Source organism: Orcinus orca, chromosome 4, assembly GCF_937001465.1.
Source record: "Orcinus orca chromosome 4, mOrcOrc1.1, whole genome shotgun sequence".
NCBI classification, from domain to species: Eukaryota; Metazoa; Chordata; class Mammalia; order Artiodactyla; family Delphinidae; genus Orcinus; species Orcinus orca.
The window spans coordinates 19,573,097-19,591,198 of NC_064562.1; the positions used below are offsets into that span (position 1 = coordinate 19,573,097).

Genomic DNA, 18,102 nt, shown 5'->3' on the forward strand with positions numbered 1-18,102 from the left:
GAGAGCAAAGCTAGAATAGTAAAAAAAAAAAAAAGCTTCAAAAACCTTTGCTCTTATAAAACCCACAGAAGTATCTTTTGTAGATGATAATAATTCTACAACTGGCCATGTGTTTTAAGTTTCTTTCACTCATTAAAAGGTCTAAGTGGAGTTAGTTGTACCAGTAAGTGCTGAGCTTAAGGCTTTTAACACAGCGATCCTCAGAAAGAACATGAGAACTGGAAAATCTCTGAGATTACTTTCTTCAAAGCCCTCATTACAGAACTGAGAAAAGGTAAGTGACTTGCCCATGGCTACCTATGTTCTATGCTGGGTTAGAAAGCACACTGGATCACACATCAGGAGATGATGGGTTCTTTGCCTATCTTGTCACTGACGCATGTGCAACTTTGGACTGACAATGTATTCTTTGTGCTTGACCATTTTCATTTATAAAATGAAAGAACTAAATTAGCTAATTTCTAAACTTTCTTTCAATTCTAAAGTCTGAAATTATCTGACATATATGATAACCCCAGGTGGAAAATAAATTGTAAACAAAATATGCAGAACATTATTTACTCTTTCTGTGACATATATACTTTAAAAAAAAAGGTAAAACTCAGGCAAAAAGAAATCTTTTTCTTTCTTTTTTTTTTTCCCTTAGGTTAACCAGTTCTTCTTTAAGCAAAAATTATTGTTAGATTCTGGTAAACTAAAGTAATTATGAAGTTAAAAGTTTTTCAAAATCTTACTTCCAGTAAGGAAGCAGAACAAGAAAGAGTAAACAAAACAATAAATTTATGTTAATTCAAATGTATGGATGTTTATCCTAAAACTACTAGCAATACTGATAAAAAAACATATATTGAGGGAGTCTGTGTGTATAATATATCTAGCTGCATATATGCCCACTCTCATCACTTAGATTTACTAATCGTTTACATAAAATGTCTTTAATGGGAAACTGGGTTTGTGATGAATCCATGCTTAAACTCTGGACGATATCGTGATACATTTGATATATAATAAGTTACTTAAGATTCCAACCCAGCCTTCAACACACAAAAGCAAACATTTCCTCCCAAACTAAGACCATCTCCTGAATGTATTGAAATGGGTTATTTTATGCTTGCCTTCTATATTACTCAGATATAAATACATTTTTATTCAAAAGCAAACAGGACACTGGCATGTAATTGCTCCATTTTACCTTTAATGACAGGCACCCCATCTCTATCTGACACAACAATAGCATGGAGCCCCTCAACACTAGAAAGAAAACAAAAAGTTAAAATATTATAAAACATTTTCTCCAAATATGTACCTTCAAAGTCATAATGGTAATTTTCATGTATTATTTCTGAAAAACCATGGGAACTCAATTATTGATATAAGCTCCTATAACATGTTTGCCAAAACTCTTCCACCATAACAAGCAAAAAGAGACACAGTTGCCTTCACACAACTTATAATCTAAAAGGAGAGCAGCTATCATTCAGATCACCTCATGCAAATATAAAACTACAACTTGGGAAGTGCCATTAAGAGATATGTGGGGATACGTGAGCCTAAAAGGGGGGTTGATTCAGACAGGTGGGTCAGGGAAGGCTTCCTTGAGGAAGTGGTATCTCAGCTGAGATGCTATGGTACTAAGAAAAGAGGGGCAGAAAGATCATTGTAAGCTGAGGGAACAGGACAGAAAGAATGGAGGTCATACAGCAATCCTTTCAGCCACGCCTACACAAAAAGTAAGCAGAATGGTTAAGTCTACAGCTGTGAAGTTAGAAAGACCTGGTTTCCAGTTCAGAGTCTGGTGCTTACTGTTTAAGCTACCTTGCGTCAGTTACAAAACCTCTATCTAAGTCTCAGTTAATCTGAAAATGGGGATACGTGTACTTATTTGGCTACTGTGAAATTTAAAAAATAATGCATGTAAAGCAGAGGGTGGTTGGTACATAATTAACATTCAAAAATATTAATTAACATCAATGTTGTCACCTGTGCACACTGAGAATGACATAATTTATCCATGCAGTTTAAATACTAAATTATTAGTGAGAATCCCTAGAGCACAAAAATGTTAAAAATTATAATGGGGAAACATCCTCAAACTTTCATCATTTACAAAGGACCTATAGCCCCTTAAGTATAACACAAAGCCTACAGTCCTGTAACTACAGGCACACCTCATTTTACTGGGCTGCACTTTACTGAGCTTTGATAACCCTGCACCGAGCAGGTCTATGGGCACCATTTTCCCAACAGTATGTGCTCACTTTGTGCTTCTGTGTCACATTTTGATAATTCTCACAGTATTTCAAACTTTTTCATTATTACCATATTTGCTATGGTTATCTGTGATAAATGATCTTTGATGTTACTATTGTAATTATTTTGGGGTGCCACAAACCATGTCCATACAAGATGGCGAACTTATCTGATGAATGTTGTGTATTCTGACTGCTCCACTGACTGGCGGCTTCCCCACCTCTCTCCCTATTCCCTGTGACATAACAATATCGAAATTAGGCCAGTTAGTAACCCTACAATAGCCTCTAAGTGTTATAGTGAAAGGAAGAGTCACACATCTCTCATTTAAGTCAAAATCTAGAAATTTGACAATTAAAACTGCTTTGGACAGTTCCAGCTTGGATGGTCATTTTTATGGCCCTGCCCTACTGTGCAAAGCTGAGGCTACTGGTACTGCTGATCATTAGGTTGAGAACAGAATCGGCAGCTTGTCTTTACAGTTGCCAGTACTAGGAGGGAGACAGTAAAAATGAATCTAAGTATCATATTAACATAAAGTCAATGGTAACAAATAACACTTCAGTAGTGATTTCTTTCTGAGTAGAGAAGAATATAGATAAATCAAAACTAGAAGATAATACTAATTTCAAGTGCTCTGTAATCAGAGTAAAGGCACAAGCCTAGGCAAACCACACAAACCAATTTAGGCAAAATTCCAAACAAGTGTTTTTTTTTTTCTTTCCCCACCTATGTAAATTGACATCTAAAACCTTTTTAACATCAAACAGATTCGGAGAATAAGAAATAAAATTTAAAAAAAGGATCTCACTACATATTCTGCTATACTAATTCAAAGGTTATTCAATTCTTCTGGAATGTGAGAATGGATGTCTCAATATATTCCTCTCTTTCAAGCCCTTAACTCTAAGGTATCATTTTACATTAAACTAAATGTGAATTTTAATTCAACTAAAGTGACAAAGTCCTTTGAATCAGTAAAATACCTAAAAGGAAGTCACTGTCCTCAACACAAGAGCCTAATTTACAAAATGGTACATCAAATGGACTGTGGGCAGGTGGAAGAAAGCCTTGTGATTTTTCCAAGTATGAGCTGCTACGTCTAGCATTTTCCGGTTATGTAGACTCAGCAATTAGGTCTTACAAGCAATGTGAAAAATAAAGGCAAATTCTTAGGTTTCTTCCCCTTGAAATTACTCCAACTACGTCAAAGTATAATCCAGTAAATCGCTATGAAAGAACTCTAAAGTGGCAAGAAATCTGGGTTCTAGCCCTCTGGCATTCACTAGCTGTTTAACCTCAGACAAGTCATGTAACTTCTCTAAGGGCTCATGTTGTTTATCTGCAAACTCAAAGCATATCACTTGTGCTACATAAGGTTATGTTAGGTATTTGAAAGTGCTGAATAATAGCATAATACACATATGTTAGTCTAAGATAAACAGAAACAAAATACTACATAAAATTAACATATGTTAAGCAGAATTTATTTACTAACAAATTAGTAATTTTTTACCTTGGTAATTTTTTGTACAGGAATCGTTTTAGGTCCTGAAAGAGAATATAAAAAATCGTATTATAATAATAATGCCTTGTACTGGTTCTCTAGACACCGCCCTATCCACATCTCAGGTAACTTAAGTATTCATTCATAACCATTCTTGCTTATGTTCTTTCTCTTTCTGATTTTGATGCTTTAACTAGCTGTGTGATTTCCAACAAGTTAACTAACCTTTTTCTCTAAGCCTCAGTTTCATTATTTGTTGAGTAGGGATAATTATAGAACCTACATCATAAGACTGTTATTGAACTTTATTGATACGATTCATGTAAAGCGATTAGCATATCCAGAAGTGGAAACACAAATACATATTAGCAGTAATATTAGATCATACTTTTCATACTATTGTACATCTTCTTGTTGCTAACTTTGTGTTCACTTGAGAATATATTATGAACATCTTTCCATATCCACAGACTTTCTAACATCACTTTAACAGTCTTGGGTAAGTTGACAAGCTTCTCTGAAACTCAGTTTCCTCGCATGGCTAAAGACAAACCACAATGTGTGTCAAGTGTTTAGCATGGAACACAATTACGACTAAAGAAACAGAAGACTACATTGTCTCATTACACTCTCTCATCTGGGGAGTTTCATTGACAATCCCGGCATCAATCATGAGCTCTACATAGGTAAATCAGACTGTTTTGGCCCTTTAATCCCTACTATTCTCCAAACCTGGACGTTCACTTTATTTCATGTTATCACCATCAGCTTACCTTTGCACACACTATCACAAAGCTCAACTCATCACTTTTCATCCGAAATCCAGATTTCCCCAACCTCTTCTTGTTTCCACTAATGGCACTACCAATCCCTGTTACTTACTCAGCTTTGAAACATAAAGTAATATTTAACCCAAAACTCACATGTATCACTTTAAAAATCACTTGTGAAGCCAAATGTTTTTAAACTGATGTTCTTCTCTCCTTTCCAAATGATGTTACAGTTTAGGTTCAGTTTACTGTTTATGACTTACACTGGCCTCCCAATTGGTATGACGGTCTACCATTTCTACACAATGCCAATAATCGTATTATTCTCCTTCTCTAAATCTATAGTTGCAGTGATTCTCAACCCTGGCTATGGAAAACACCTGGAGAGCATAAAAATAACTCTGATGCCTGGTTTGGAGGGGCTCCCCACATGATTCCCTGTGCAGCCAAGATCAAGAATCAATGTTTGAATGGCTCTCCACTGTTTACCAAATTATGTACAAATTCTGTAGACATCTGAGGCTCCCTACAATATGGTCTACAACTAATTTTACAGTCCTGCTTCCTACCACTCCCTCATACACTTCCTCAGCCGCAGCTGAAATGGATTATTCACAGCTCCTCCACATACATCTTTTCCTTTCCTATCTCTAACTTTGCTCATGCTATTCATTCTACTAGTAATACCTTCTCGGCCTTTAAAAAAAAAAATTGCTACTCATCATTTAGAGCTAATCTCAACCACCAAATACTCCAAACCAGCTTTCCTGATAAAGACAAACCGAGGCAATCCCTCTCTCCTTTGAATTTTTACACAATAATGTATGCACATGTATGATCACTTGCTTACTATACTTTTTTTTTTTAACTTTAGAACCCCTTAAGGAAAGAAATCATACCTTAGTCATCTTTATTTGTCTCACAGCCCTTACTACAGCAATCTTTTCAAGGGAGATGCTGAAAAGAATTTAGTGATTTGATTATGCCTGGAGAATAAGGCCTCAAAAATATAATGGAAGACACCCAAAAATGGAGTGATAAAGGCATAAAAAGTTGCTAACTGTTGAAAAACATAATCTTGCAACCTAAACAGAAAAATCCGATTCATATTGCTGTTGAATGACCATTTAGTGTGCTGGTTAAGAGCACCGGCTCTGGAGCCAGTCGGCCTGGGTTGCTATCTTGACTCCACAACTTCCTAGTTGTGTAACCTGAGGAAGTCACTTGATCTTTCTGTGCCTTAGCACCCTCATCTATAACACAGGGATAATAATAATAGTGCCTACCTCATAAAAGTTACTGTAAGAATTAAATGAGTGTATGTTCAAGGTTCCAAAGAATGTTTAGCATGTATGTCAGCAAAATAACAGTATGTAAACTATAAACAAACACAGACGTTAACAGTATTAATTACCTGCTGTTTCTAGGAGTGAAGTTCTCTAAATTTAGAATTTTGCTTGTATTGCTGTGCTAAAGAGGTGTTGGTTATAAATCATCTGCAATTGCTACAATAAGCTCAGAGAGACGTAACACTTACTGGAAAAAGATTCAGAGCAACAAACCATCATTTAGAAATCGAAATGGTAGACATGCAGAGCTTCTCTCATGCCCGCAGAACTGGGGCGTGGGAAAAAAAAATCTTCTCAACCTCAGGCACCTTAGAGTCCTCCAAGCCCATGCCAGGCAGAAACTCGGGACCCCGCAAACTACTCAAATTAATCTCTCACTTCGGATCCTAGAGAAAATAATGAAGTGGAGGGAAGCGCTAAAACGAAACAAATTTGTACTTGGGAAGCGCTACCTCTCCCCGCCCACTCTCTCCTTCCTCTTGTGTAAACTCACATCCGCCATGATGAACCCCTTCCTCTCGCAGGATCAGTCTCCACGCCTGAAAAAGAAACTCCTGATGACTCTCCTCTCATCACTTCCTCGCCCTCCCCACCTCCAACCCAATACGCGGGGTCAGCTTTCCTCAGGGTCAGACAAGGATCCGCGACTCCAGGGCTCGTGACAGGGAGGCTGAAGGCACTCGGAGTTTCCACATACCCAGACGGGTAACCGAGATGCCTGACCTCAGCCCACTTCACCCTCTCACACCCAAAACTCAGGCCTAAAGGGGAGGCGAAAGGGGCGTCCTCTCTTCCGTCTCACCGCCCGCGCCACCTGCGGGCCCAAGCCTAACACCGGGCAAACTGGCTCCAGTTACCTGGGTTTCTGGGCTGCCCGGTTCCCTGAGCTGTCACTTCAGACGACAGCTACTGACACAGGTTCCTCTAAAAGCCGCTGTCACGTGATTTGTAACCGCCTCCGTGCTCCAGGAAGCACTTCCCAGACCTCCGACCCCGGGGACGCCGGATTTCCGGGGAGGTGCTTCGGCAAAAGGGAGCGCGCAGCCGCGCGACGCGCCCAGCCCGATCCCTGCCCCCCAACCCGGGGGCTGCTTCCTGCGCCTGCACAGAGACCTGGACGTCGCAACCTCGGCTGTCGGATCAAGATTCCTAAGAGATCGCTGAGCCGTGAAGACCCCCGGAAAACGCAAGCAAGAAGACGTTTTTGTTTGGAGAGGGTGGAAAAATCTCATTAGTTTTTTTAGGGCCCGTTATCTTAAAACCTCTTCTTGTAGATGGAGAAATTTGAAGGGGTGGTGTTACACGCTGAACAGCAAACACCAGATTGCCCGTGATTAGAAGTCCCAGGTCCATAGGTTTCTGACCCCAATTTACTAGTCTCTTTTGGCTTTCCCATGGGTGCTACCGACGTACTGTGACCCAAGGCCCTGTCTAGATTGAATCGAGGATCCATGAACTTTGTGGAGATGAGTTATGTGTGTACCTCAAGCCTCTACATATGCAGACATTGAACAACTTTCTTTCATTGGCTCTTGACTTAGAAGGCTATACCTTTAAGGACTGCCTACATTACTTTTTGTTTGGTGCATTGCTTGTGTGCACATTTAAGGAAAACCTACAGTAGGTGGTAGGAAAATGAGGTCTATGGGAACTTGTATTCGACTGATTGTCAACTCCAATCCCAAAAAGTAGAAGTGCAAAAGGAACCATAGTCCAAGACGTGGTGAAAAGATACTTATTTCCTAGTTATCCTTAGGAGGATGAAATGGTAAACTACAAAGCTCCCAGCTGTTACAAATGACCTCCTTGTCATTACAAGTGAACTTGACAGTTCCATAGCAACTGACGTCATTGAAGATCACTTCCTTTTCCTTCATTTCTTAGCTTCTAGGACACTGCACTTATTTTAGCTCCTCACCCACTCTAGCCTCCTCTTAAATGAAGGCTTGTCTTTAAAGCTTGTCTTTCATTCCTCTGCTGTTTTTCCCTTTCCACAGTGTCCTGAGAATGTGAGTCCTAAATCTGCACTTTTCATCTGAGTTCTACGTTCACATTTTCAGCTGCTTGTTGGATGTTGAATATTTGTACACATATGTCTGTCAGTTCTAACTCAAAGGCTCTAAAAACGCCAGTAAACCTGTTTCCTGATCTATGTCCATGTTGGTTCCAAGATTCCATCAGGTATCATGTTTGCTCTCTTTCCTTCCTCATGTTCTTTTCTTCCTTAACAATGCTTTTTTACATCTAGGTTTTTTCAGTTCTTCAAACCATTATTCCATTCTGCAAGACTGTATCAATAGCCACTTAACAATGGCCAGTTAAACCTTTCTAAAATAACGTACATTATTGCTGATCAAAAAATCTTTAGTGATATACCACTGCAGACAATAGTTGATGTAGTCTTTAATCTGGCACTAACATGTCATTTTATTTTACTTCTAAATGCACTCTATTGTGAATCCTATACTCCCAGCCGAATTGATTACCTCACCCTTCCATCCAAATGACTCTTATTTTCCCATGCTAGTTATGGAGGTTCCCAAATCTGAAATGCTCATTTCTCTCGTAGAAGAGGCAAATCTTCCTTTTACCTTCTTTGATTTTGTGGCTGGGCCTAACAATGAAATTAACAGACAGATTAACAGGAGGAAAATCATACAAATCCATTGAATATTTTTACATGTACATGGGAGTCTTCAGAAGGAAAATGAAGACCCAAAGCCGTTAGGCCCAAAGTTTATATACCTTTTTACACAAAGAACAAATTGTGGGGGTGAGACAGACAAGGGGGCTTGGGCTAGGGGCAGTAGATTGTACAACAGTGACTATTAAACGTATGGGATAAACTAATGGAAGATAAGGGTTATTTTAGTAGGTTTGTTTGCACAGGTCCATTTCAGTGTCAGTTCCATCTCTGGTGATAAGAACGTTCTCTTCCTGGTAGAGGGAGGGCACCTTTCTCATGGGAAGTTTTATGACAGGCCTTTAAGTAGAAAGTAGGAGGTCAGAGAGCCCTTCCTGCATTTGCTGTTTCCTAGTGCCTTCAGATCAAAATAATCAATATGCTAAAGTGGCATATTTCAGGGTGGCATGTTCTAAACCCCTTCATTTTCTGCCTTAGTTATTTAAATCTTGTTTCCTTATAACACCTTCTCATCCATCGCATTCTCTTGAATGCTCCTATATACTACCAAGAATGGTTGATATTTATTTGTGCATAATTATGTGTCATAGTTTTAGTTTGTTTACCCAGTGAGACCATAAGGTCTAGAAAGAAGGGTCACGGTTTAGATTTTTTCCAGTTTCCTACAATGCCTCTGTTTCTTGCATTCTGTAGGTACTCATTTCAACATTTGTAGAATGAAAGTGATTACAAGAAACCATTAGTCCTGGCCCTGACTAAAACTAAAACGCCTTATTTCCCCCGTACCTCCCCACCATCTGCCCCCAAGTTTGGAGGCAAATAAAAATATGAACTCTAGCAAGAACTTATAATTTCTGGAAGCACTACTTTTCATTTTAACATAATTATCCATTTTAATGACATTATTATATGGTAGTTGATCTGGAAAATATTGCTGATTTTTTTCTTCCTCTTGAGTGGCAAAAAGGGAGAGCACAGCTTTCCAAGATCTCCAAATACCACGATGTCTACAAATTGAAAAATCTAGTAAGATTTTTAATTTCCAAGTGTGGTGGTTTCCAAATTACGGCATGTCAATAGGAGAGTTCCTTATGTACTCAGATTGATCTGTTTGCATTTACCCATCAATAACACTGCTGTTGGTACAGGACTAAGGGAAATATTTACTGACCTAAAAGATTATCAGCACCGTGTGCCAGTTCTCCAAAGTGGGATTTAACAGATGATCTCTGAGGTTCAGAAGGAAACAGATAGTATACACATACATGCATATGCACACAAAATTTTTATCTCATTATACAAATTCGCTATTTTGTTCTACTATGTACACAGCATACTAGTACATTATATAGTCAACAAACATACACATGTTAAAGTTCTGAGTTTATTATATCAGAGCCTTTGTTTCTGCTTCTCTTTAGCTTAAATTTCTCTTAGCTGTTGTATAGAGCAGAGCTCTCAATTTTTTTGTTTTTGTTTTTAGATTCTGGTTTCCTATCAAAAAATCAACAATCAATCATCTGGATTTAGGCTGGCTCTGCTGTCTGTGTGAAAATTCTATTGGTATTCAAACTCGTATGGGGAGGACAGTCTTGCTGATTCTCCAACATACAAAAATGAAAATTTTATCACTTACACTGGCCAAGTTGGAAAATGTCTTACAAATTTTGATTTTGGCTCTGGTTTGGGATTTGGCCCACTGAAAATACAATTATAAGGTCTATACAATAACTTTCTCTAGTCAATTATAAGGTCTATACAATAACTTTCTCTAGACTTAGGCAGTCACCTCAGGAATCACTAATTCCCTCGATCTCTGGCTTACATCTAATAGTCAGTGAAACCACTCACTTGTCAACATCTTAAATGCCCCTACCATCTTTCCTGCCTACCGGAACCTCAAATTTGGAAGAGTTAAATGAGTTGTATTCTACATGTCTATGCCAAGGCTGCTGGACTAAGTTGGAAAAAATACACAAAATTTAACAGATTGTAAATTCTGTCACCACTGTGGGATTCAAAGAAATCCTACTTTTCACTAGTCAGATGACTCAGTGAAAATGATTCCTTCAAATTGTCTTCATTCTTTTTGAAGTGTCTGCTTATCATCCTCTCCACCCCCTAATTTTCCATAAACTGCTTATCTTATTAAGAAAATACAAGCCATAACCCATATATTCCTTTCTGAAAGAATGCTGGTGGTGTCTCTTACCTAAAGTAATTATTCCATCTTTGCAGTGGCTCCAACATCCTCTGGAATATCAGGTACTTAATGCTATTATCCTTCTTTTTCTCTATTCTTTCACTTTCTACTTGCCCCTTTCCACCAGAATAAAAAGAATTAGTAAGGTCTCCCATGTAATAAGTAGTAAGGTTTCATGTAATAAATAATAATTGAAAAAACAAAAGCCTTCTTAGAAACCACATCTTCCAGCTACCACCCCTTTTCTCTACTTCTTTTCATAGACAAATTTTTGGAAAGTTTTTAATTGCTGCCTCCATTTATCCCAAATCCAATCAATCAAATAATTCTCTTGATTCTACATCCTGACTGTATCTCAAAATCAATCACTATATTCCTACTCTGGTCCAAGCCATGATCATCTCTCCTTTGACAATACTTCCTATCATTTCCTACATTCACTTTTGCCCTCCAGTCTTCTTTGCACAACAACTAAAATGTTATTTTAAAAACTCAAGTCTCATCATGTTAACTCCTTCATTAAAAATCTCAAAGTTTTTCTTTGAACATAAATCATCACGGTTTATATATAGCCTCATGGGATCTGGCCCTTATTTTAATTCTCTAACTTAGCCTGGCTTCCTATGTCATAATCATACAAGTTTGTTTTCTCTTCTGTAAAGTTTCTATGACTTTATCAACTTAGCACACTCTGCCTGAAATATTTATCTAGCATTCACCTCACTCCTACTTATCTCATCTTTTAATCCTCCCAGAGTAGGTTAAGCCTTCCAGATATATGCTTTTGTTGTACCTTGTAATTTTCTTTGTAGCATTCATCATAATTATAAGTAGTTATTTACTTGACATTTATTTCCCTTGCTAGATGTAAACTTCATAAGGATTTTTGCCTTGTTCAGTGATTAATTTCCATATTACTGCCTGGGTTATAGCAAACATTCATACATTTGTTTAATGGTTGAATGAATGAAGGAAAGGCCATATTAAGAATATAAAACATGATAAAAACAAATCCTTTACAGTGAGAACAGACCTTCTTTTTATTCATATATTGAGATAAACTGCAGAGACTGAAAGACAAAAATTCATCATAAATCATTCAGCAGAACACTCATTAAAAATCAAATGCATTTTCTTTAACAGAGTTCTCACACAGAAAATTTTATTTTATATAAGTCTGATATAACATTAAATATTTTACAAATCAGACATTTCATTGACATTTCATTTTGAAATCTAATTGTATAATCTTGAATGCACTATAGACAAATAAAGTAAGATCTCCTTTACCAATTTCACTTCATTTAACTTACACAAGGCTTCCAATAAAATTCCATCACACCTTGAAAATTACCTGCAGCTTTTAAAAAACATGATCTAAACTTCATATGGAAAGAAAGTCTTATGTAGCAACCCAAAAATTAAACAAAAAAGGTAAGAAGCATTTCTTAATACAAATAAATTATAAAAATATTATTTATGTGTGAGTTTCTTTCTTCTCATTGATATAGTCATCCATCCATATACAGTCCAAAGCAGTTCATTTTTAAATTGATGCTTAAAATACTCCGATGTCATTGAAAAATCTCTATTATTTTAGTGGTGCTTTTAAATGGCAAAGTAGAATATCAGATTAGAATGTCCCAACTCATGGACTGAAGTGAATGAGACATTCACATTCATGCCAGATGTCATCTGTTATGCAGTTACCAGACAGCTTGGCAACGAGTAATTCCAATTTTTTATGGTAACTTACTAAAACATTCCAAGAAACACTTCTTACCCCTGTATACTTCCAGATTGCTATAGAAAGATACAATTATATTTGAAGTATGGGCCTTATAATAGGAATCTCTGTTAAAATATGGGAAAGATCAACAGAAAGAATCCACACCAATGAAATTCTGTGGACTGATTTTCAAAGTTAGAAATAAGAAAATCCACTGCTAATGGAAGCCCTGCTCTGTGCAAATATAATGTGGTATATATTAAACAATCACATATTTGAGGTATTAGCTGGAAAAAATATATATATATACGTGTGTATATATATATATACACACACACACACACACACACACGTATACATGGACACATCCACAGGATATTCACAAATCTATTGGCCCCAAAACCAGCAGATAATAAAATTAAATAAATGAAAAGGAATCACATATCAACAGGAAAGTTACATACAGGAAGTTACAAAAAATGTGGTTACATAATCCTTAATATAAGGAATATGTTTTGAACTAGTGTTTTGAGGGAAAATGTTTCCATTTATACGAAACTGTCTATTTAATAGTAATAAAACAAAGAGGAAGCCTGAATTCGAGGACTGTATTGTCTGCCAGATTATTAAAGGAATGTGCAAGAATTATTGAAGATCATCATTCTACCCACTTCTTTGAACTTAAAAATTAGAATTAAAAAAACTTTGAAGTTATTGTGAGACTACTCTCTTTTCTTTTTCATGGCTTTATGGAGAATTTTATGGACTTTGGGCAGTAGTCCAATATGGCCAAGAGACAAGGTTTTTCAGCTATCTAGTACAGATTAAAATTAAGATTTATTGTTCATTTTCAGAAGATTTTCTGTTCAGTTAAGAAAAAAGATTATGGGGCTTCCATGGTGGTGCAGTGGTTAAGAGTCCACCTGACGATGCAGGGGACATGGGTTCATGCCCCGGTCCGGGAGGATCCCACATGCCGCGGAGCGGCTGGGCCCGTGAGCCATGGCCGCTGAGCCTGCGCGTCCGGAGCCTGTGCTCCACAACGGGAGAGGCCACAACAGTGGGAGGCCCGTGTACCACATAAAAAAAAAAAAAAAGAAAAAAGATTATGAATGCCTTTTCAGTTGGTTCACTCAGTATGAAAACAGATAATAGTAAGAGTAATACTGAACACAAGCTTCATATGGGAAAGCTAAATAAGTGCACAAATTCTCCTTTTGAATCATTTGGTCTTTTGACATAATTCTTACTTAACTAAAAAGACGGCTCATTTGGTCCTCAGGCCAACATCTAGAAATATTTCACTGCCTTAACACAGGTGGGATATTTTTTAAATGAAATACGTTAGAATGCATTATTAAGTAATACTAACACGTCACATCTGTTAAATAACAGCTGCATTTAAAAATATTACAAGTCAACAAAGGGAAATCAAGAGGTTAACCATTTCTCTCAGTAACAATTTTACATACTAGTATAACTAAAGATTTAACAGGAAGAACACTTAAGCATGAAAGTGCAATTAAAGCAAAGGGCTGGAATTCTATCTTCCTGTTCCTAATAACACCTGAGCTGACATAAAAGCAAAGTGGTTTAATGCACTGGCATATATATACCTTAAGGGCTTACTCTTCTCTACCAAATCTTTGTAATTATCATATATAAGAATGTAATGATTATGAAACAAATACTTATTTAAGCATTCAAATGCAGTCTGTTCCCAAAACATATTGTTTTCACTTATTATTTCTCATTGTTAAGAATTAAATTCTCAGATTTGATCACAATAAATTCCAAACTTACAAATGACTAGCACCTATTTGGAAACAAAGGAATTAAAAGAGGAGGAGAAAAGGTACTATTTACTTTCCCCCAAATCCTCGCAAAGACAATGATGTTTGTGTATGTGTTTAAAAAGGGATAAAAATGTAAAGCACTAATAAATATAACTGCTGCCAAACTTCTAAAATACCAGTTAGAAAAGCTAGTAAATCAATACTCAAAGATTGAGGGCTTTTAGGCAATGATTAAAATGAAGAGGACAAGTTATCAAATTAAATTGGAAAGCTCAGGTAGCTAAAAATAAGATGGCAAAATGGAATTTTTGTTAGAAGAGCAGCAAATGTGAAAATCTTACATCTCAAGATAGCTGACACTGTAAATCATACACTTTGATTAAAAACAAAAAGATAGTAGAAGTCTTTTTACTTTGTAGAATTAACCCAAAATTCTAAGACACTTAGACGGGCCTTTACACCATGATATAGGTGACATTAAGGACTTACTTTTTACTTGCATACTTTACATGTGGCTTAAATTGTCAGGCACTCGATCAGTCATTTCCCACAGTTGTTTGAAAATTTTATCAAATGCATTTTATGAAATGAAATGTAATGCAACTGAAATATAGTACTGTCCAAAAGCCATGTATGACTTCACAATATATAACTTCACTTAACTTGATAACTTCACCTATCCCCTTAAAGTCAGGATTAAGGGAAAAAGAATCAGTCAACAAGAGTTCAATTCACATAAGCATCAATCACAATAGTGTAAATATCCCATTAAAACTGGAAAAATAATGGATGAAATTTTTTCATTTATATTTGTATAAGTTTTCTGATGCATATAAACTTTCAAAGTTAGTTAGAATGCTATGACCTTGTTTTTAAGAAACTAATTCTATAGGCTGAAGAAAATATTTTAAATTGTATTTTCTTTTAAGCATGATATTTTTTCTTTTTAAGGTTGCATTTCTAAAGAAAGTTGGTTAAGCTGTCCAGTTTTCCTAGGATAGTATGCTGTTTAGTTAAACAACTAATTCAATCAAGCATTTCTATTGATTTACCTGGAAAAGGGGATACAAGAGAACATTTAAAAAAGAATGGTCATTTCAGAAGTTCTATTCAACAGATGGTATATAAATTACATTCAGAAAAAAATCTTTAAATAAAAGAACACTGCACTCTAACTAGCATTCTCTCACACACAAAAAAACCTAACCAAAGATGTGCTCATGTTCTGTTAAATGAGTATGAAAGCAAAATCATTAAAATACAACTGTTAAACATAGAAGAAAGAAAAAAAACATAGAAGACTAGAAATCAAATAGTTTCACATCCAACATACAGGCACCAAAAACTTCAATTTCCAGCTGATTTTTCCAATTTATATTACGGATTTAATTATAAGGAGCTTATTCCTATAGGATTAATTGAATTACTCAATGGTGAATAGATTTTAGCTCAAATTTTTGTAAGGATAACTTGCTATAAATCACTATTCTACCTACTGCTATGTTTCTGCTCACTGCTGTATATGGCCAAACAGATCATGCTCTGATCAAGTAAGTCTCATGTTAATCTACCTATATGTTTACGAGTTGGCAATCAGGTTAAAAGGCACAAAGCTTCATTTCAGTAGTAATTTTTCCTATTACTTAGACAATATTAAGAACTCATTTAGTTTCGGATCCTGTTTACTAAGGATCCTGATCACTAAGAAGAAACTGCAAATTTCCATGGGGGGTAAAACAGGTAGGCCCTTTTCTTCATAAATTTTAGCAGCCTTCAAAGATGTATATATATGAGCATTTGGGGGCCTGTTAGTTACTGGAATTGCAAATGACATAACTGCAATTTACTGTTGAAGACCCTTTTTGGTTAATGTTTATAGAGCCATTTCCTCATATTTTCTTTAAAATCTATCAGTATAGCATTTCATTTCTATGCATGGCTTAGCAATTCATAAAACTAAATAAATAGCAAACTGATACTTTACACCAGTTCATTTATCTCAATATATAATTTAGAATATAATGGCAATATTAAAAATATCGATTCCCTCTACGCTGATAATGCTACAAGATTTTACATGAAGTTAAACAACTTTTGTTTTTTCTTTTCTTTTTGATAAAGTTTCATTGCAACCTCCACACACTGGACATCTGACAAGGAAAATGTAATTTCGTCATAAAACATTTATTCCATCACTTTAAACTAAAGTGTCTCATGGAGCTAAACACCAAAAGAATTTAAATAAAAAGGCAATAACCTGTATATACAGAAAATGATCATTCCATAAATATTTACATGACAAGGGAAAAAAATTGAGAATCTAAAACCAGAAATGGCTACAGGTGTGATAATCCTTTCTCAAGACATTTTTAGTTAGGAATCATATAAGCTTTTAAAGTGAAAAAATTGCAGGAGCATAACTAAAATATTAATTTTAGTTTTCAGTTTCTTACTATTTAAAGGAGCCAGTAGGTCATAAACAGTCCAAGATTTCAGGGACCAACTGTTCAGTTTAGTTTTCAACATCAAATCTTTTTCTTTAGCTCTCATGATGAAACTAAACTTACTTACAGAAAAAATAGAGAGTACTCTAAAAGGTATAAATAAAATTCCAGTTCATCCTCCTTTATAAATACTGGTCAGCCGCTCCAATTCTTTACAGTTGTCCATGCTCAAGGCATCTGCCTTCCTTCGGAGTCGTTCATCATGGTATACTTTTGCTGCATACTGCATATCTGTTTCTGTTAACAACAACCAAAAAATTTTCTAAGTAAATAGTAATTAGATCAACTAGTTGTTTAAACTCAAAGATGTTTTCATATAAGTCCTTCAATATATTTCTATTAACTGTTTGTTTGTTTTAAAGAAATCCAAGTACTAGACCTAAAAGCCATTTGGAATCCTACCATGTGAAACAAACACAGAGGGACTTCCCTGGTGGTGCAGTGGTTAAGAATCCGCCTGCCAATGCAGGGTTCACAAGTTTGAGCCCTGGTCTGGGAAGATCCCATGTGCTGCAGAGCAACTAAGCCTGTGTGCCACAACTACAGAGCCCGTGTGCCACAACTACTGAAGCCCTCGTGCGCTAGGGCCCACGTGCCGCAACTACTAAGCCCAAGTGCTGCAACTACTGAAGCCAGCATGCCTGGAGCCGGTGCTCCGCAACAAGAAGCCCGCGCACTGCAACAAAAGAGTAAGCCCCGCTCCACTGAATTTGTTGAACTGTATATTGAAAATTTTAAACATACACAAGTTGAGTACCACAATAAACACCCTAAAACCCCTCACCTTGATTGACCAATTCTTCACATTTTGTGAAACTATTGATATTGATCTTGTTGGATTGTTAAAAGATTAAACTAAATTATGCCAGAAAAACTACTTGGCTTATGCTAGGGATGGAGTAAAAAATAATAATAATAAAAAATAATAATATAGAATACTTATGTACTTATGGGTACAAGACATTACGCTAAGTGTTACCATATATTATCTGTTATGGTCCATATTTTACTGACAAGATAACTAAGATTTAGAGAGGTTAAGTAACTAGGTAATGCGTTGGTGAAGACAGGATCTTGCAAGGCAGTCCCAGAGCCGGCACTTTAAACATAACATTACACTCCTTCATAAACATGAATATCTTTCCTTCTTTCTTTCTGTTTATGCAGTCAATTCCCAATTTTTATTTAAGGTAATAGAATGTAAGTATGCATAACCCCCAAATCACCCGTATTTGGCTGGGGACTAGGACTTGTATTTGAAAATGAGATATCTAATGTGCTCATCATTCTTTTAGCACAAAATAAGCAGGTCTTTCATACATTCATTCATATGAATTCATTAATCATTCA

General features: G+C 36.2%; 2 protein-coding genes across 13 annotated transcripts in view; both read right to left on the minus strand.

Moving 5' to 3' along the window:
* The window catches only part of LAMTOR3 (late endosomal/lysosomal adaptor, MAPK and MTOR activator 3), an 83,028-nt gene extending 76,154 nt beyond the window's left edge, over positions 1-6,874 (minus strand). For 2 of the 7 annotated variants that reach the window (XM_049709194.1, XM_033401884.2), the window contains exons 1-4: positions 6,734-6,865; positions 6,370-6,415; positions 3,767-3,801; positions 1,193-1,251 (exon numbers count right to left, since the gene is read on the minus strand). In XM_049709194.1, coding sequence (XP_049565151.1) covers positions 1,193-1,251; positions 3,767-3,801; positions 6,370-6,378 — 103 coding nt within the window. In that variant the 5' untranslated portion in view covers positions 6,379-6,415; positions 6,734-6,865. Of the gene's footprint in view, positions 1-1,192; positions 1,252-3,766; positions 3,802-5,426; positions 5,485-6,369; positions 6,416-6,733 lie in introns of all 7 variants that reach the window. The other 5 variants (XM_033401903.2, XM_033401908.2, XM_033401891.2 and 2 more) reach the window with 4 other exon arrangements.
* A 4,864-nt stretch (positions 6,875-11,738) lies between these two features.
* DNAJB14 (DnaJ heat shock protein family (Hsp40) member B14) overlaps positions 11,739-18,102 on the minus strand; it is a 47,986-nt gene continuing 41,622 nt past the window's right edge. For 4 of the 6 annotated variants that reach the window (XM_049709188.1, XM_004263562.3, XM_033401949.2 and 1 more), the window contains one exon: positions 16,412-16,989. In XM_049709188.1, coding sequence (XP_049565145.1) covers positions 16,865-16,989 — 125 coding nt within the window. In that variant the 3' untranslated portion in view covers positions 16,412-16,864. Of the gene's footprint in view, positions 16,990-18,102 lie in introns of all 6 variants that reach the window. The other 2 variants (XM_049709189.1, XM_033401941.2) reach the window with 1 other exon arrangement.